Source organism: Mus musculus, chromosome 11 (genome assembly GCF_000001635.26).
Source record: "Mus musculus strain C57BL/6J chromosome 11, GRCm38.p6 C57BL/6J".
Classification (NCBI taxonomy): Eukaryota; Metazoa; Chordata; class Mammalia; order Rodentia; family Muridae; genus Mus; species Mus musculus.
Genome location: NC_000077.6, coordinates 66516223 through 66535135, shown reverse-complemented (window position 1 = coordinate 66535135; position 18913 = coordinate 66516223). Strand labels below are relative to the sequence as shown.

The 18913-nt window shown below is 48.6% G+C and overlaps 1 protein-coding gene across 4 annotated transcripts in view; it reads left to right on the top strand.

Annotated features, from left to right (window-relative positions):
• Positions 1–7151: 7151 nt before the first annotated feature.
• Shisa6 (shisa family member 6) overlaps positions 7152–18913 on the top strand; it is a 316260-nt gene continuing 304498 nt past the window's right edge. The window contains exons 1-2 of one of the 4 annotated variants that reach the window (XM_030246098.1): positions 7152–7334; positions 8809–9827. In XM_030246098.1, coding sequence (XP_030101958.1) covers positions 9172–9827 — 656 coding nt within the window. In that variant the 5' untranslated portion in view covers positions 7152–7334; positions 8809–9171. Of the gene's footprint in view, positions 7335–8352; positions 8576–8808; positions 9828–10585; positions 15990–18913 lie in introns of those variants that run through there. The other 3 variants (XM_006533619.4, XM_030246100.1, NM_001034874.3) reach the window with 3 other exon arrangements.

The following is an 18913-nucleotide window of genomic DNA, read 5'->3' as shown; positions in this document are numbered from 1 at the left end:
ATTTTTCAAAAGATCATATGCACTTTGCTACTAAAAATATTACTTTGTGTGGTATGTTCCACAGTTGTCAGAATGGAGCTCAAGGTGAGCTGAATGACATAAAATGCACGTTCTAGAATGGGACATGATTGATAGGATTCTCAGGCCAAGGAAATACCTCATCTATGTATAATGCACTTGTAAGAGGGCTCTTCTTATTTTTATGAGGGAATATGTTTTGAATTATTAATTCATTGTGGTTTCGAATAAAGTGTGAATAAATTCCAACCAAAGGGCAAGTGTGACAGCAAGGCCCAGAATCTACGCAGGCATATATGGGGGTGGTGACATGACTTTTTTTCCAGCACTCATTTGGCACATTCTTTGTTACCACCCCTTTCTGGAAGAACTAATCCAACTGTGCATCTCCTGGAGCTGGACAGCAGTGGCATCGTTTAGTACATGTTGTTGGTGTCCCTTGCGGGATTACCCCTTCCTTTCACAAGTGTTTCTGTTTCAGACAATAAAGCTGCAGAGTTAGAACGGAATTCTGAAATCCATGTCAACATAAAATAATAAAGCCATGCTTGAACTATTCTGACTGCCATCTCTCACTGAGCTGTTAGGCAAATAGGATTAACTCTGTGTGCTAATTCCAACTATAGTTAATGCCTGCTGGCTATTTGAAGCTCTGTATGTTGTCAGGTTTTCTGAGGCTATAACTGGTCTCAGCAGGAAGGGGTTCTATAATTGATTAGTGATGTCTGCTGTGGGCACGGTGCGGGGGACTTATAGTATGGAACAGGGGTGAACTGAAATATTAAGTAGAAAGATCACATTCCACAGACCCAGTTAAATGTGTGTTGAAAATAGTTCTTTAAAAACTCACCGAGGAAATACATAACTCAAATTGTCTTATGACCCAAAACATGTGTGCAGATAAAAGACTCATTTATAATACATATATATGTATGTATATATACACACACATATATATGTATATAGTATATATGTGTGTGTGTGTGTATGTGTGTATGTTAAAAGAAAACACAAAACTTTTATTTGTTGGATGCTCTCATCTCATCTTATTCTTAAGATCTGTATCAACTCTAACCAGCAGGACTCTAAGCACTTTAGTATCACTGCACCAAACAGTAAGAAAATGACATTGGATGGTTCTAGATTGTACCAACAGCAAAGCAGTTCCTTAGAGGGATCATATGTCTACAAGCTGCTAGGATATTGAGGGAATAATTGACCTATGTATTAGACCATTCAGTTATGTTTCTAGGGCATCTAATGAGGTGGTTTGAATCTTCAAAGACATCTTTCTCATCCTGTAGTGCTGACCTAATGGAAAGAATCCATGTTCTTTGAAGCTATAGGGCTTTCAACCATTCCCAGGTTGGTATCTGGGTTCCAGAAAGAAAGAAAGAAAGAAAGAAAGAAAGAAAGAAAGAAAGAAAGAAAGAAAGAAAGAAAGAGAGAGAGAGAGAGAAAGAGAGAAAGAGAGAAAGAAAGAGAGGGAGCCAGAGAGTGCACAAGGGGATTTGGAGACAGATATCTATAAGCGGAAAGAGCATCCTAAGAACAAGAAGCCAGCCAGCCACAGGCTTCCCCAAGGACAAAGGCCTGGACAGAGTTTACCCTCTCTGTCCTCAGAAGCTGCCAATTTTTTGAACCATGAACACATTTCAGTTATTTAAACCTCTCACTTTGTGGTACTCTGTTATTCAGCCTAGGACAACATTCCATTACCTGACAAAAATGGGTTCAGCAATCTATGTGGACATAAGTTACCTCTAAGCCATATCTGTTTTTAACCTGAACTCTTGGATTTGACGTAGCTGGCAACCGTGACATGACAGCACACCAGGACTGAATGGCTTAAAACACCTGGCATTCCTGAGATCTATCACTTTTGGTTGGGGCTCAGCTGGTTGGTTGTTTTGGTTTCACATTGGCTCAGTGCAGGGCTATATTCCTTTGGGAGCTTGCTTGGTAATAAAATGTTCAAGCTGTTTTGTGGAATTCCAGGATATCTCTTTATGGGATCTCTTGTCATTTGACATTCTAGGGCCCTCACTAGGCCTTGCTCCCACATACTGATGTGACCTGCTCCTTTCGTCTTCAGCTGTAGTGCTCACTTGCTGTAAACAGAGCAGAGGGTATGCCTGCCCACTCAAAGGACAGCTATGCTACATCTCCCAGCTTGAACTCAGGCCGACAAGCTGTGAGGCTGTATTATGTAAGACCCTTTGGGTTCCAGATAATCCCAGAAAGTAGAAGCTAAATAAAGCAGGGATGTATTTTCTCAGGTAACATAGAAGTACAGGGTGGTCAGGCTGGTTAGATGGGTGATAGTAATGGCACTTGCCACCAAGCCTGATGACCTGAGTTTGATTCCCCTCACTCACATGGTGGAAACTCAACTCCCAAAGCCATCCCTTGGCCTCCACAGGCATGCTGTGGTGTGCATGCATGCTCGAGTGCACACACCCTGAATAAATGCAAATTTAAAAGTATACCTGCAGGCAGACTTCAGATGATGCTAACACTCAAGACTCAAACGGTGCTAACATGGTGGATCATGTTTCTCTGCATTTCTTGGCTTAGCCTAGTCCCAGACCAGTACTTTCCTTGGGTTTCCTGTGAGGACCTCAGCAGCCACAGACCATTTCGTGTGTGTGTGTGTGTGTGTGTGTGTGTGTGTGTGTGTGTGTGTGTGTGTGTATGTGGGGGGGGGAGGGGAGTAAGCCTCTTTCCTGCCCTGCTCATATCCTGTCACTTATCTCACTGGATGAGGTTCTGTCACCACCTCACTCTGAATATCCAGGTTGACTAATGTGTGCTTTGCTTCACTGTGGGACATACAGGACACCATGCATCCCTTGGGAACAATGGAAAACAAACCTCTAAAGTAAAGACAAGGGACAATGGTGCCCTGAAACATTATACCGCACAAGAAGTTCCTCAAAGGCACACAATTCTCAAGTAATGGGCTTGAATTTTTCAATTGAGCTAAAATGTGTAGGCTGAATTTCACATGAATGCAAAAATGTCATCTTAATATGAGGACCATTCTAAATTACATGCTTGCTATGTATGGGCCAATAGATTGATTTGCCCATCAGCAACATTAACAAAAGACAATGCACTCTAATTTCCCAACTGTTATGTTTAACATCAGAACGGATGGCCTTGGGAGATAGTTTCTAACTTGTCACTCTAAGGAACAGAGCAAAAGCCATGTGGTTGCTAACAAGAACAGCGCTGAAAGAAATGAGGGACTCAGGCACATTCATTCAATGCATATTTCTGAATGCCTGTGGTACAAGATCATAACTTCCTGAAGTTGATGTTTGGCATGCAGGCTTTTCTAAAAGAATAACACCAGTGAGAATGAGGGGGGAGGGGGAGAACAGGACTGTGTTTAGCTGTGATATAGACCCAATAAAACCAAGGTTCCAGGGTGCCCTGGGACCTTAGATAAAATAAGTTTACCAGAATTTTTGTTGGGAATTGAAATGGCTATGCCTTGGTACCTCCACTGTGATTAGTCACTGCATGTAGGCTTCTTAGGGAAGCTTGTGTGCTCCCAGAAGAGTTGACTGCTGAAACTGAAGAAGATCCCAGAGGACCTGACAGCTAGCTGGAAGAAAGTCTTTCAGTGTCTGTCATAGATTACTGGATGTCTGTCATGGTTGTAGGCACCTAGAATACAGCAGTCAACAAAGCAGAATCAAAAGCGGGCATTCTAGCTGGAAGAACAGAACAGAATTGTCTAAAGTCTACTACTCATAAATGATGTGATGGAAAATGTAGCAGAAGGATGTGCAAGCCCAAGGCAGTGGAAGAGGCTCTGGGTATGGGCACTGCTCCCTTTCCATTCATCATTACTTAAGCAGAGTCCACAGGGTGGAAGAAAGAATCCCACAATTGCCTGCAAGGAGGGGATAATGGGCAAAGAGTACATCTTATACAAAGGCTCTCGGGGAGAAGAAGGGTGCCAGTGTGGTTGGAGGGAGTACATCAAGAAATACTAGAAGGAAAGGGGCTTAGGACAGTTAAGAACCAGCTTACACTGGGCTTAAGGGCCCAGTTCATGTGTAGAGGCCATGGTGAAGTTTCTAGTGAGTTATAATGAAAAAAGACAGTAGATAAGTCTTCTTGGATATAATCCCTATGCTATGCTCAGATCCTCTTTTATAAAGGTGAAAAGCAAAGCCAATAGAACTGATAGGTCAGTGCAACATTGCATAGCTAATACAAAATCTTAGAGAAAATCAGGATAAAATAATGATGAGATATAATTCATAGATTAGGAATTCTATTGGATACACTTAATAGAAAATCCACATTCAAACAGGTTTGGTGAGAGAGAGAGAGGAGAGAGAGAGAGAGAGAGAGAGAGAGAGAGAGAGAGAGAGAGACAGAGAGAGAGACAGAGAGAGAGACAGACAGAGACAGAGACACAGAGAGAGAGACAGAGAGACACAGAGAGAGACACAGAGAGAAAACAGAGAGACACAGAGAGAGACAAAGAAAGCAGAGGTGAAAGGGCTCTGGGCATAAGTCCATGGGTAGCTATATCACTCCATCCATCATCCTCAGAACATCAGCCAGGATGAATTAAGATATACAAAGTTCACAGACTTTAATTCTAGAACCTTGTAAAAAGCAGAAATGCATGGGCATACCTTTAATCCCAGCACTTGGGAGGCAGAGGCAGGTGGATCTCTGTGAATTCAAGGCCAGCCTGGTCTACAGAGTGGTTTCCAGGACAGCCAGGGCTACACAGAGAAACCCTGTCTTGGAGGTTGGAGGGAAGAAAAGGAAAGGACGAAAAATGAAAAACAAAGCTAAAGTATGTATTTTATCATTCATGCTATGTCTGCTTAGGTCAGTTAAGGACCTCGGGTAGCAAAAGCACTGTCATACAGAAGCTTGCTAGTCTTTTTGTGTCAGAAGGAAACAGGGACTGTGTGATGTGGTGCCACTGCAATTTGATGCTCTGCTTCAAAAACACCACAGACAATTTCTAGTCACAACCCACTGAACGAGCACTACTTGTCTATTTATCTTACTGTCTTAGGGTTTCTCTTGCTATGAGGAAAAAAAAAAGCCACCATGCCTAAAAGCAAGTTGGCATAGGATAGAGTTTATTTTATCTTACCCTTATACATCTGAGTCCCTCCTCAAAGGAAGTCAGGGCAGAAACAGAAGCAGAGGCTACAGGGAAGTGCTGCTCACTGTTTTGCTCCCCACATCTTGCCTAGTCTGCTTTGTCATAGACCATGACTGTCTGCCCAAGCGTAGCATCACCCATAATGGGTTGGTTTTTCCATATCAATCACTAAATTAAGAAAATGCTCCACAGGCTTGCCTATAGGCCAGCCTTATCAAAGCATTTTGCTTCGTTGTGGTTTCCTCTAGCTTGTGTTAATAAAACAAAAACAAATAAACAAACAAGCAAACAAAAAAAGAGGCAGGGCACTGGCCTTTTACAAGAGGACTTCTGGTTGCAACTCCACTGCATGCTAGAAGGGCAGAGACATCCAGTAAGCAGTACCAATGAATAATATCAAGCCAACTGGAAATCACCTCCAACTTACCCCCTGCCATCCAGAGTAAGCATGCTTAGAAGAGGTAAATTATCCCTATTTTTAACATCAAGGAAATCCACCCAAACGCCCTCCCCCAACAGAATACCTTTATTTACACAAGCTAGAACTAAATCATATAACCACTGCTAACTAACTACTCCTTGTTAGAAAAGCTGGCTCAGACCAATTGGAACACACTTTTTAAAAATAAGGATTGGGGCACTTTCCCCACAGCCTTGGGGCTCAGGAAAGTTGGCGTGGTTTAGGGAAAGACGCTTCATCTCTGGAACATTTAAATGGGTCAGATCCACAAATAAAGGAGGTTTCAAATACTGTCAAAAAATCTAATGTCGAAACAAAACGGAAAAATGGGATGGGATTAGGAGGGAGCATGGTGGGGGCTAAGTCGCCTGGTCAACCCTAAAGAAGGAACAGGCAGCTTATCAATAAAGTCAATAAAAACCAAATGCATTACAAAAAGGGTTGGAATAAATAACTTTGAACTTGTTTGCCAACCTAAACATTACTTCTGTGACTCTGTTGATGTCGCTGAGAACCTAGGAATTCACAACATAATTGCCCCTATGGAACCTAGTCAGTTTCTCTCTGTGTCATTGATAAAATCTCATTAGAGTCTTTCGGGAGAACGAGTTACTCTTCTACCTCGGAGAGCAGCCAGATGCACAAATGGGGTTTCTGGATTAATGAAGGAGATGGAAACACCAGAGGACAGGAAGAGACTGGCTTAGAAACCACACACAGTATTTACATTAGAAGGTGGAAAGGTGTGTGTGTTTGTGTGTGTGTGTGTGTGTGTGTGTGTTTTCTTCAAATATACTTTCCTGAGTACCAAGTGAGTGTGCCTATTCCCCCCTACCCGGCCCCCCGAGTCTTCTGCTCTTGCCCTGGGCAGACCTCTCAAAGGCACTTTGCCTGACCACTGTGAACTGCCTTGAGCCTGCTCTGGATGATGTAAGAATATTATCTCCATAGTAGGTATCACCTCTCACATGTCTGCCCCATAGGCTTCCTTATGTTGTGCCTGGGTACAACAGCTTCCAGACTGCTTTCTCTGTGTCCAGGTCAGTCAGTGTTCACTCTTCCAATAGACTTGAAGATGAAACAAACCTATAAATCTGATGGCATCTTCTATTCAAACCTACCAATATTTTCCCAGCCATTGTTAAACACAAATTCTTTGGCAGGAATACAGTGCCTCCTGGCTGCCCTTGTTTAGAAACCCCCCTATGGCTTTCACCATTGTGTATGCTTAGCTCACCCACCCTCTTTCTCCCAGTTTCCCTGCCTCTGCTGGAAGCATCTTTATTCTGTCTTGTTTTTCTAACTCCTAACCATTCTTCACCAGGCATTTCATTAGCACCCCAAGAACTGTATTTGACCCTCACTGCTCCCCTCGTGGGTGATGCTAGAAGCCTGTATCCTGCTCGCAGAATAGGCTGTGCCCATCTCGGTCATGACACAAACATGCCACGCAGAAGTCATTTGACTGTCTCCTCTGTAAAGGAACTCCTGAGAGAAGGGACTGTCATTCCTTATCTTAGCACTTACCAGTGTGCTTGGCAGGATTGGCACTAAAAACGATTGTTAACAGAGCCATTAAGAGACGAAGCCGAGGAAATCGGAGGAAGTGCCGAGGAAGAAGAGGAAGGAGGAGGGGATAGAGAATGAGCAGCACACGGAGAGTTTCTAGAACGGTCGGCCAGAGAAGTCCCCCTCTTCCCATCTCAGGTAAAAATGTCCCTCTGTGCCGTGGGTTCTGGGTTTCAGCTCCAATTCAGTCCATCCATTTAACACCAGACTCCCTGAATGCTGAGAGTTTGTTTGAGGCACATCGTGAGCAGGACTGAGTAGACCACTTCAGGGAAATTCTCTGTTACTATCATTCTAACAGCCTGCCTCTGTCTCCCACCAAAGTTCTCAGGACTACGGTCTGGGGCTGGCTGTTGCTCCTCTTCTCGGGTCTCCCACCTTCTCCACACAACACACAGCAAACTAAGACTCTGACTCCCCCTTGGGGTGGCCACATAGCTTAGAAAGCCAGACTCGTGGGTCTCCTTTCAGCCAGCCTGGTCTCACTCTGGTCACAAGGGACTCTCTAATCTGTCTCCTCCAGCAGCAACGACAGGAATGTAGGGCTTTCCAAAGAAATCTTTAAAACCCAGGTAGTTTTATTTATTTATTTCTTTTTATTTATTTTTTAACTCTCGTCTCAATGCTAGAAAAAAAGTTGGAGAAAGAGGGAATTCGAGGTGTCACCCAGAGCTGGAGCTATCTCACTCCTGCACGAGCGATGGAGGAGAAAGGAGCCTAAGTTCATCACACTAGGTGGCCCAACAGCCACTTGACCCCTGGCCTCAGTGTAGGAACCTGTAGCAATGGGCTTGACCTCTTATCTTGGCTGTGAACATCACCACTAGGGAGAGGCAGAGGCTTGCAGAAACCCCAACTTGCTTTCTGGTAGCGCAAAGACCAGGCTGAAGTAAAGCGGGGGAGTGAGGGAGGGTTAGAAATACTTGACCAGAGGGCTAGAAGGGCAATGTCAGAGTAGGTTTAACCCTGCCGCTGGCCGGCTCCAGAGGGCTCACTCTGGCCTTGCTCCGGGGTGAAGGTAGTGGGGGTGAGCTCCCTCTTTGCCATCTTAGTCGCTTAACTGGTGTCCCGGCGTTGGTGACGCGAAGCTTCGAGGCGGGGGGTGGGGAGGAGGGAGAGGAAGAGGCAAAGAGAAGTCCTGCCGTCCCCCAACCGGGCGCCCAGGCGTGGAAACGTGGGCGGCGGCGAGCGGCTGGCCTCCCTCCCCGCCCTCCCCGCGCGGCGCTCCCGCGTGTGCGGCTGTGTGAGTGCGTGTGTCTCCCTCTCTCCTATCGCACACGCTCCGGCACTAGTGCAGGCGGTTCCCGGCTCCGCTCACTCGCTCCGGTCGCTGCGCTCCCGCCTAGCCGCCGCCGCCGCTGCAGTCGCAGCCCGGCATGGTGAGTGACTGAGGTGCAGCCGCCGCGCACCCCGGCTGCCCGCCGGACCCCAGCCTCAGTCGGCAGCACCGTCCCCGGGCTCGGCGGCCCGGTGGCTTCCCCAGGGGTTCTCCACGCGTCCTCGGGCCACTGTCCCAGTCGGGACGCACTCCTCGAGGGCTGAGCGCTCCTTCTCCGCCCGGCTGCTCGCCGCTCTCCGCACCCCGTGACCGCTGCCCCGTCTCGTCCCGCAGGACCTGCCCGGACGGGACCACGCCGCCGCTGCCGCCGCCTCCGGGAGCCGCGCTTCGGGGCCGGCCTGAGCCGAGTCGCGCGGAGCCGCCGCTGCCGCGGGCGGGGGATGGGGCTGCCCGCTAGGCGCGCGGAGCCCGCAGGGGGAGCGCGGAGCCGGCGCGCAGCCTGAGAGCCCCGCGCAGCCCGCGCCCCGCCGCTCCGTGCGCTCCCGCCGCCGCCCGCGCCTCGATGGCGCCATCTCCCCGCCGCTGACCGGTCCGTCTCGCCTTTCCAGCCCGCCCGGCCGCCCTCGGAGCCCGGCCAGCCGCCGGGGCAGCGGCCTGCAGCCCGCGTCCGCCCGCGCCCTCCCGCCCGGCCCCGCCATGGCGCTGCGCCGCCTCCTGCTGCCGCCTCTGCTGCTGTCGCTGCTGCTGTCGCTCGCGTCCCTGCACCTGCCGCCCGGCGCAGACGCCGCCCGCGGCCGCTCCGGGAACCGGACCCTGAACGCGGGAGCCGTCGGAGGTCGGCGTGCTGGGGGCGCCCTGGCCCGAGGCGGCCGCGAACTAAACAGCACCGCCCGAGCGTCCGGCGTCCCGGAGGCGGGCAGCCGGCGGGGACAGTCCGCAGCAGCGGCAGCGGCGGCGGCGGCGGCGGCCAGCGCGACTGTTACTTACGAGACGTGCTGGGGCTACTACGACGTGAGCGGCCAGTACGACAAGGAGTTCGAGTGCAACAACAGCGAGAGCGGCTACCTGTACTGCTGCGGCACCTGCTACTATCGCTTCTGCTGCAAGAAGCGCCACGAGAAGCTGGACCAGCGCCAGTGCACCAACTACCAAAGCCCCGTATGGGTGCAGACGCCCAGCACCAAGGTAGTGTCGCCGGGGCCCGAGAACAAGTACGACCCGGAGAAGGACAAGACCAACTTCACCGTCTACATCACTTGCGGGGTGATCGCCTTCGTCATCGTGGCGGGCGTCTTCGCCAAGGTCTCCTATGACAAGGCCCACCGCCCTCCGCGAGAGATGAACATCCACAGGTGAGAGGCGCTACTGGGTGCCTGCCTTGGGTTCCCAGGCCTCGCGCCCCCCTTAACGGGCCTGGCCCTGTCCTCTTCGCGCGTACTACCTCTCCCCTTCTAAGTCACTTCCACAGTCGCTTCCTTTAGGAGCAGTAGGCTCTCCCGCATTCCGTAGGAAGCAGCTAGGTGTGCTTTTGGTTTTAGAAAGAATGGCAACACAAAGTACCAGTCTACGGAGTTCCTGATGTTCAAGGATAAGAATCTCACCAATAATCCCCAGGCTGTATTTCATGGTTCGTGGACACTTTACTATGGGCTGTACCATGCTTAGGTTTTTTGTTTTGTTTTTTTGTTTTTGAATTTATTTTAAAAACTGGCGTGCCACTTTAATATAAAGAGCAGAGCAGTGTGGGCACCTCACTGAAAAGAACAGCAAGCGGGTTAGTGTGAGCTGGGGGTGTTCCCAGGTGTTAAGTGCAGGATGGTATGGAAAGGGCAATTGCCTCTGCCTGGAAGAATGTTCCCCATTGCGTGTTGACAGAGCACAGAGGGTAGGTCTCCCAGTGGGGTGCTTGTCTTTCCTGATGAGACTGGAGGACTTCTCCCAAGGCAGACCTCCCTGAGTTCATGCTTCTGTAATGTTCAGGCCATCTTGTACTGCACACATGGTAAAGACAGTGTCTACTGTCCCCTTCCAAAATGTGTAACAGGAGTTGAAAACCTGATAGTCACAGTCCCACTCTGATTTCCTCCCACCCGTGTCTCTGGCTCCCCAGGGAGATCATTGGAAAGTCAAAGCCAAAGGGACAACAGGAGCCCAGCCTCTCCTTTCGGAACTGCACAGGCAGAGGATGCGAAATCAGCTGTGCTTCCAGCGTCCCCATGAAGATGAATGGTTGGATGTGGTTCCAATGAAAAGCCCTGCCCCAGGAAACACTTCCATTTCTGGCACACAGAGTGGGCACTGCCCTAGTTCCCAGGCCCAGCCCCCAGCCCACTGCTTGTGAGTTGACCCACCAAGGCTGGCCTGGTCCCTCCACCTTTTAGCTCATATCTGCACATTGCTTATTATCTCCGTGGCTTAAACCTCCTCCTGTCACTGCTCTGAACATTAATCACCCCTACCTTGCTGAAAAGAGGAAGGCAGGCAGAAATTTCTAGGCATGCTGGAAGAGCTGATTCTGCCTGCCTCTCCCACCCTGATCTGGTGGGTGTTGAGAGGAGATGTCAAGGACTAGACTTGGATGCACTCTAGAGGGAACATCCCTTCTTAACCCTTCATTACCTGACCTTGCCACCACAGTCTTCCTGTAGCTATTCCCAGCATGGGCTTACTCAGCATCCCTTTGAACTGGACTAGGCTTGTGAGCAACAGTCTGTGGTCTCCATGCCTTGCTATGTAGAAGATGGGCACTGTGAACAAACTAAGAGCAAGACACCACTTTTTAGGAGTTTGTTTGGTCTGGCAGTGAATTCTCGCTTGGCTCAGTTTGCAAAGCAAAGAATGGCTTAGAGGCAGGTGCCTTTCTGAAACAGATGTGCATTGTTTCTCGTGTGTTACCTCTGACCCAGGACTCGGGGACTCATCTCCTCTTTCCTGTCTCGACTCAGTAAGCCCACGTTGGCTCTCACCACTTTCTAGTTGATTCTCACGAACATCTCTTGGGGTTTCTCCCTGCCTCCTCCACTCCTCCCCTTCTCCTCCCCCATCCCCGCACTCTCCCTCCCCCTTTCTTCCTTATTCAGTTTGTTCATGACAGCCTACGTTGATAAGGTTGTAGTCTCAGAGATTAAAGTCTGAGATTGAATCCCTGTGAAAACTGGACATTGCCATGTGGTTTTGAAGAGGTTCTTGATGTTCCTCTCTTCTTCCCCACATAGTGTCTCTGTCCCACATGGAGGGGGCAGTTTCTAGGGTTGGGAGAAGGAGAGAGTGAACCCTGGGGGAAAGAGCTGAATTTCAGGCCTCAGATCATTATGGAAATAGGCAATGTTTCTCCCTCAAATTCACCCCCTGATTTCATTCAGTTCACAGCACCTCTCCAGCAGCTGCAGCCTCGCCTGGTGGGTGCTACGGAAACCATCACTCTGGTACTGGGTGTGTAGGGGACAATACTTATCAGTGTTTGTGAGCAGGTGGGGGCTGGGGATAGGAGGACACCAGGAGTGACCTTGAGTAGGTTAGGGAACTTCGTTTTTTAGTTCTGGCAAGACAGCATATCACCCGGACGTCTTCCTTCCAAGTGTGTCAGGATGCGTGCCCACATCGCTCTCACATGCTCCTCTGGGCAGGAGCGGGAGGGGGCTCATCTTCTTCTGCTTAGACCTCAGAAGTCACTGCTTACCCCACCCAGGTGGGGTTGGGGGCTGTGTAGTCTGTGTTGTTAGAGAGGCAAGGTTGTAGGAGATATGTATTCACAGTAATGAGTTTTTCCTAGGGAAAGTGGGGAGAAACAAGAATGGTCATGGTCAGAGGTCAGGTAGGGAGATAGGATGTGCTTCAGTTTCCTGCTCTTTTGAAGTAGTGCAGCCGAGATGTGATGTGTCTTTACTGCAAGGGAGAGCAGAGCTGCTGCAGTGTGTGAGCCTCCCTGATGATAGACAGACTTGGGCCCTTCCTGCCCTGGGGCAAGTGGTCCTGTGTCTGAGGGAGTTTCAGTGAGGAAAGCCTCACTGCAAAGGGATATTGTGGGAGTTTGAGAAAAGATGGAAGAGAGATAGGCCATCTGCTCTGCCTTGGTGCTCGCAGGCTGGGCAGCCCTCTGCTTGCCATACGCATGTGTATTCCTCATGGCTCTTGCATCTCTCCCTCCCTTGCAGGGAAGAACAGATTTTGCTTTTTTTCAAGAAGTGATTAGCCCTCCCTAGCGTGTTTCTGAGTGAGAAGTCAGTGTCTGGAGTAGAGATAGCCAGCTCTCTGGGGAATTCTAGCAGCGAGCACACCCATATCCAGCTGGTTGGGCTCCGGGGAGGAGAAGGCGATGTTAGAGCTGGATGAGGGTGTCCCACCTTCCAGGCTGGAACCCCAGTTCTATTAGAAGGTATATTCTTTTCTTATTTCTGCTTTAGAACGTCTCCGGTTAAGGCCGGAACCACAGGCATCCCCCGATTGTCATAGTTTCCTGAGTGTCCCTGAGGTTGTTACCTGGGCTGTTTGCTCAGAGAATGATGACCATGTGCTCCAGGAGTATGGGCTCTGTCCAGCATCCAGCCTAGGAGGCTGGCCCCCTTTGACATTCTATTCTGCCCTTAGCTGTCTCACATCCAACATATCCAAACCTATTCTTCCTCCTCACCATGAGCTGATTCATCAATGTCTTGGAGATGGGAATCTGCTCTAAGGAGGAGCCGTGTGGCTCCCTTTTTAAGTGGCTAAATAACAGATGGGTTAGGGAGGTATTAAGATGCTTAGACACAGTTGGCAAAGTCAGAGGTACCTGTACAGGGCTGTGGGTATGATGGAAGGTGGGCAGGGGAGATGGGAGGATGCTCAGAGAAGCAGAGCCTGGGTATCAGGAGAAGAGGAGGGTATTAAGAGGTAACTCATCTACAGAGTCCATCTTCAAATTAACTTTCTGATTTTTAGAGTAGGCCAGGGAAAACTTTCCTTTGCCTTTGCTCTGTCTGGAAGTCAATTACAAGCCAGGAGAGCCCTGCTTTCTGTTTCAGGTCAACACTGCTGTAACAGGACCACTCCAGAGCTGAGCAAGTGAAGAACTCTTTCTGAATACCAGGAGACAAACTGTCAAATCCTCTCAAATACTCCAGTTTTTTTTTTTTTTTTCAAAGATTTATTTATTTATTATATGTAAGTACACTGCAGCTGTCTTCAGACACTCCAGAAGAGGGCGTCAGATCTTGTCACGGATGGTTGTGAGCCACCATGTGGTTGCTGGGACCTGAACTCCGGACCTTCGGAAGAGCAGTCGGGTGCTCCTACCCACTGAGCCATCTCACCAGCCCCTAAATACTCCAGTTTTTGAAGTGAGCTCTCCATAATGAATTGATCTAAACAGAGCCAACTTGTTTTTTTGTTTTTGTTTTTTTTTCCTCCAAATTCAGAAAGTTGAAAGGAAAGGGGGAAAAACAAATCTTGCCTTGGACTGGAATTCTTTATCCTTTTTTATGTTTCCCTTTCCCTGTGAGTTTAAAAAAAAAAAGTGCACATAGGGAAAGCTAGGAAATTACAGAAGTTTTATGAAGGAAGATTAGGGCCAGGACCCCAGGAAGGCAGAAAGAAGATAACAAAACTAAGAAAGAGAGAAAGAGATTGGACAAAAAGTTATCACAGGAGGGGTGGAGTCACACTATAGATCCTCCCGCAGGCGTGGTTTTGTTATGGTTCTTGGAAATATGTGGACACCAGGCGAGTGAGCCTGCTCGCCTTAGGAGGGCAAGCAATGGTTCAAACTCCTAAGCACACACCCTTGACACTCAGGCTAACAGGTTCCCTTCTTGCTTTTAGCAGCACAGCCATGCAAACACTCCTCAACAATCGTCGTGCTGCTCACTGTCTTCATGGTTCTTTTCTGCACTGCCCCCAAGCTCAGAAAACTTGCACATCTGCCCCACCCTGCCCCGTTTCAGAGTACACTCACCTCAGAGAGTCTGCTGCTAAGAAACCCAGAGCTTTCCCATAGTTCTAGTCTCCTAAGGCACCTGTAGAAGACGAAATGAAATTCACTGTTTTCAGCTGACTTGAAGGAGAGATTGCGTGGACTGGGTTGTTGTTGGTTTAGATCAACTGCGCAGAAAGCCACAGTTTAAGATATCTGAAATGTGCAGTGATTGAAAGCCATCAATGATCCCAGGCAGACAGACATGCCTACATATCTGGAATAAAAAGACAGTGTTACCTAAAAGAACGTTCCCTATCTAGTTCCATTGGCTGATTTTTTTTTTTCTCTCAAGGGCCTGGAAAGCTGTTATTTAGGTCTTAGTCTTTATAGCCCGAGAGCCTCTATCTACTGCATGTTGGAGTTAGCTCTCTGCTCCTGTCTCTGACAGTTGCCAGCTTCCTTCTTTCCTATGTCCATCCTGTCTACTCAAATTTCTAAATAGCCTGTGTCTGAAATCGTCAGACTCAAGTGACGCTTTGCCTTACAGTTTTGTCACGTTCCTTGGCAATGTATGTTTTGTGAAATTACAAAATCATGGTTTGCCGCTATGGCTGCGTAAGAGGTCTCAGAGGTGGGGAGGGATTCACAGGGGTATACACAACGGCTACCTTCCTCGCAGATATACCTTCTCTGGTGAGTCTGTCCCTCTTCACTTTACTTTGAGAAGCTCAAGTTTATTATTTTTCCCTGACTTACATTCATGACCTCCTATTTGTGTTGTTCTTGTTGGCAGGTATTTAGAAGGGGAAGAAGGCTGGGCATGGAGAGTTTACCATCAAACCCTCACAGGGTCCAAGGCCCATGACCTTGAGCCTCTAGTAGGTTTATTGTAAAAGCAGTCAAGGCAGATTGTTAACTGTATTTTTAAATTTAATTTAATTTAATTTGAAATTTTTCTGCAAGTGAAATCAAAGTCTTAGGAAAAGGCAGACTAACAGGTTCTATTATTTTTCCACTAGGTACAGAATCATGGGCTTATTCCTACAGGCAATTTAACTCTGTAATTTTATAAGTGAGCCACTTGAAATCAACAGAGCATAGGTCACAATGACACATGTCCCAGCTGCTAGTTGAGTTAGCTTTGGCTGAAAGCCCCGGTGTCCGGACCCTAGGTCCAGGCTCAGTCTCCTTCTCCTCTTTATCAGAGCATTGCTTTAGGCTTGGTTCTTAGTCGTCAGCAAATAACTTTTAGATAGCTGGAGATATGACAGGGTCCCCCCCTCCCCCACACACACTCCCTTCCCTCTGTCCTAGCTCTTGAGTCTTGCTGGCTGGCCTCTGTATTTCCATCCACCAACAGGATTTCTCGCGACCATCCCCGACCGGTCTTTTTATACAGTTTCTCCGCGTTCTTTTCTAAAGGGCAATAACCTGATCTAAGCATAATCCTTTAATAAGCTGTGAGTAATGCAGACTGTTGAAGAAGGGAAATACAGCATATGCCAAAGGAGGGTGGACCAGGGCAAGGAAACACTGAATAACAGTGTGGGTACAAGTTTGAAATAAAAAATGTGGCTCTGGATGCTTCAGCTCTCACCTGGAGGTGGGGAACGTTGCTGAGATTCATCATGTCAGTGAAGATCCTCAGGGTGTGTGTGTGGGCACATGCACGTGTGCCCACACACACATGCACATGCCTGTCTGTCTGTCTGTCTGTCTGCCTGTCCAGAATTACCCTCTAGGTATGTGTAAGATCACCCTTTGAGACACAAGAACACAGTTCCCTGCCCTGGATCAAGAAACCATCAGCCAACAGAGCTGGAAGTTTGGGCCCATCATTATATGAGATGAATCTGTATGGCATGATGCTTGGGGACTTTACGTTTGATATGCCAGATCCTCCCTTTGAAAGAAGTGGAGTGTCTGTGTACATTGAATTCTCTTTCCAAGCAGTCTCCTTGAGAGACCCCGTGCTGTTTCTTCTTCTGCAAATGGCTCCCTAGTACCTCTCTTGGAAATCCTTTGAGACTCTATGTCCCGTCACATTGACTTTTCAGAACCACAACATATTTTCACCCTCCCAGGGAGATCTGGTTCGTTTAAGCTGTAATAAGTCATGGGTCAGGTTGACGAATGGACCAGGTGATGGGAAACCACAGTGCCTTCACTAACAAGAGCTGCTAGGAGGAGCGTTTCTATGAGCTGGAAAGGTAGGAAGGACCAGAGGAGAAAGAGCCCCTCACCTGCCATGACCATGTGGGACTGGGCTGCTCCTCACGTGGGCAGAGAAGTGCCTCTTAGGCTAGACCAGTTTCAAGTGACAGCCGTGTGCTGGGCAAGCTGTGGGACAGTTGGGAAAGAAGACAAAAGGAAGGAGTTGAATATGCATCAAACATTTCAGATAACTGCTCAGAAAGGGTGGAAAAAAAGAATGTCCCACATTTCTGCATAAAATAGTAGACAGATCGCTCAATTTAGCTTCCTGCTTTGATACTGAGGGTAAAGGGACCCAGTTTCTTTGGGATGCATGCGGAGAGGAAACCTGGGATCAGAGCCCCTGTTCACCGCCCTCTGCTCGCTGTCACAGGGCCACTGCCTCTGCAGTTCTGTATTCAGATAGGGTTACCACTTGGGTCAGACAGCACAGGTATTAGCAGATCCCTGAAGATGAGGCTGCCACAGCATTTCTAGGAGATTCATAGAAACCATTCCTCATGGCTGCCTTCTTCCCATGCCCCCCCCCATAAATATTTATGGGATAGGATTAGTTGGTGCCAGAGTGGGCTGACTGAATGAAGAAAAAGGGGCAGGGGGGCACCCACTCTTGTCTATGAAGTTGGGGACAGTCGTGACTGGGCTGTTGGAGATAAGTAATTCCTCCCCATTTCAGTCAGGGCTTAGGGAAAGTGGGGCCTGGACGTATGTATCACTCCCACAGCCCCTCCAATTTATGTGGAGGCCTCTTTGAAATACTCTTGAGGGAGTCCGTTCCACTATGAACAAGTCAGTGGGTGTCTTCCTGTGAGGAACTTCCACTCTTCCATCATCTGAAACACCCGGAAAAACTACGAGGCCCTGAGGTTTCGGTTGGATGAGGTCTCAAGCAATAGTGCCTGGCCTTGAAAACTTACTGTGCACCAGAAGTCCTGTTCTGCATTTGCCAAGCCAAGTCTCACTGCTCCTCTCCCTTCAAACTCCCCCCACCCCCAGAGTATAAAGCCCTATTTTACAGATGAGGAAACCTACTCGGAGAACCATAATGACTTGCCCAAGGCCAGGCTACCAGTATGTCGCTCATCTCCATCTTCCTTTAGGGTCTAGAAAAATAGCTGTCTTCCCCCTTCCTGACAGAATCAGAGATACCACATAATGCACAAGAAAGCAGCCCCTCTACCTGCCCCTGGGATGAGATGTCACCATAAAGGACAGCAGGGTCAGTGACCTCTTATCCAGGGCTAGTAACACCCCTGCTTAGACTGCAAGTGGGGTACAGAGGTGCCCAGAACAGTGAGAGGGTTTTGTTTCAAGGGTGAATACTGTTGGCTGAGATGGTGAAGGCTTACAAAGATGTAAAAAGCAAGACAAAATCTTGAAGTTCATTGAAGGAAAAACAAAAAGAACCCAGTCCCCTGTGTGGTTCAGAAGGAAGCCCTGGGCAAGTGCACATGAGTCATAGTCTCGGAGAGAGACGAGAGGAGCTAGGAAGTGGAGGAAAGATGAGGTCCACGGAGAATGGACCTCAGGGCACCCCCAGTTTTAATTACTGAGGCTCGTAGCTTGCTAACAGGTCCATTTATCATAGTCCCTCTCCACCCCACTTCCCCATTTATAACACCCAGGTGCTGCACATGCAAAAGAGAGCTGCAGCCAACTCTCTCATGCCCACTTGAGCTATCCCCTCTCACTCCTGTCCCACTAACCAGGCCAACTCCATACTAGGCTCCTTCTACAGTCTCTGCTTCCTTCCTTCCTTCCTTCCTTCCTTCCTTCCTTCCTTCCTTCCTTCCTTCCTTCTCAGGTCAGAATGCACAGGAGGAGGAAAGAATCCTGAGACATCCTAACAGCCACAGCGGGGTGTGGCCTCCAGCTGTTGTGCCTAAGTGCCAGTGTGGCAGGGCCCATATCCTTGACATCTTTGGTCTGTACTACCATAGCAGGGGTATGGGAGCAGAGTCTCTAACCAAGGAAGCTGTTTCAGTAGCCTCCAGAAACCTAGCTCTGCACAGCACTGGTTTGGTCCTCTTGCTTGCTTCCAGCCTTTTGCTCTTCCAGGATCCTCCTTGCCTAATAGAACCACTATTCCTGTCTCCAGTGCCTGAGAGCTAAAGCCCCAGCAAGGCTTTAGGTGGCTAGAATCTTGGCCCTGTTCCCTAAAGTTGGTACAAGAGTCTTTGCTTCCTGTAGCCTTCTCAAACGTGCTCATTATCCCCTGGGCTTTCGGCATTTGGTTTCATGTCTTGTTCCTATTAGCTTCTGCATTAAAGTCTCATTACTCAGAACACCTGTCCTCCGGACATGTTTGTTGTTCTCTAAGCCAAATGTCCT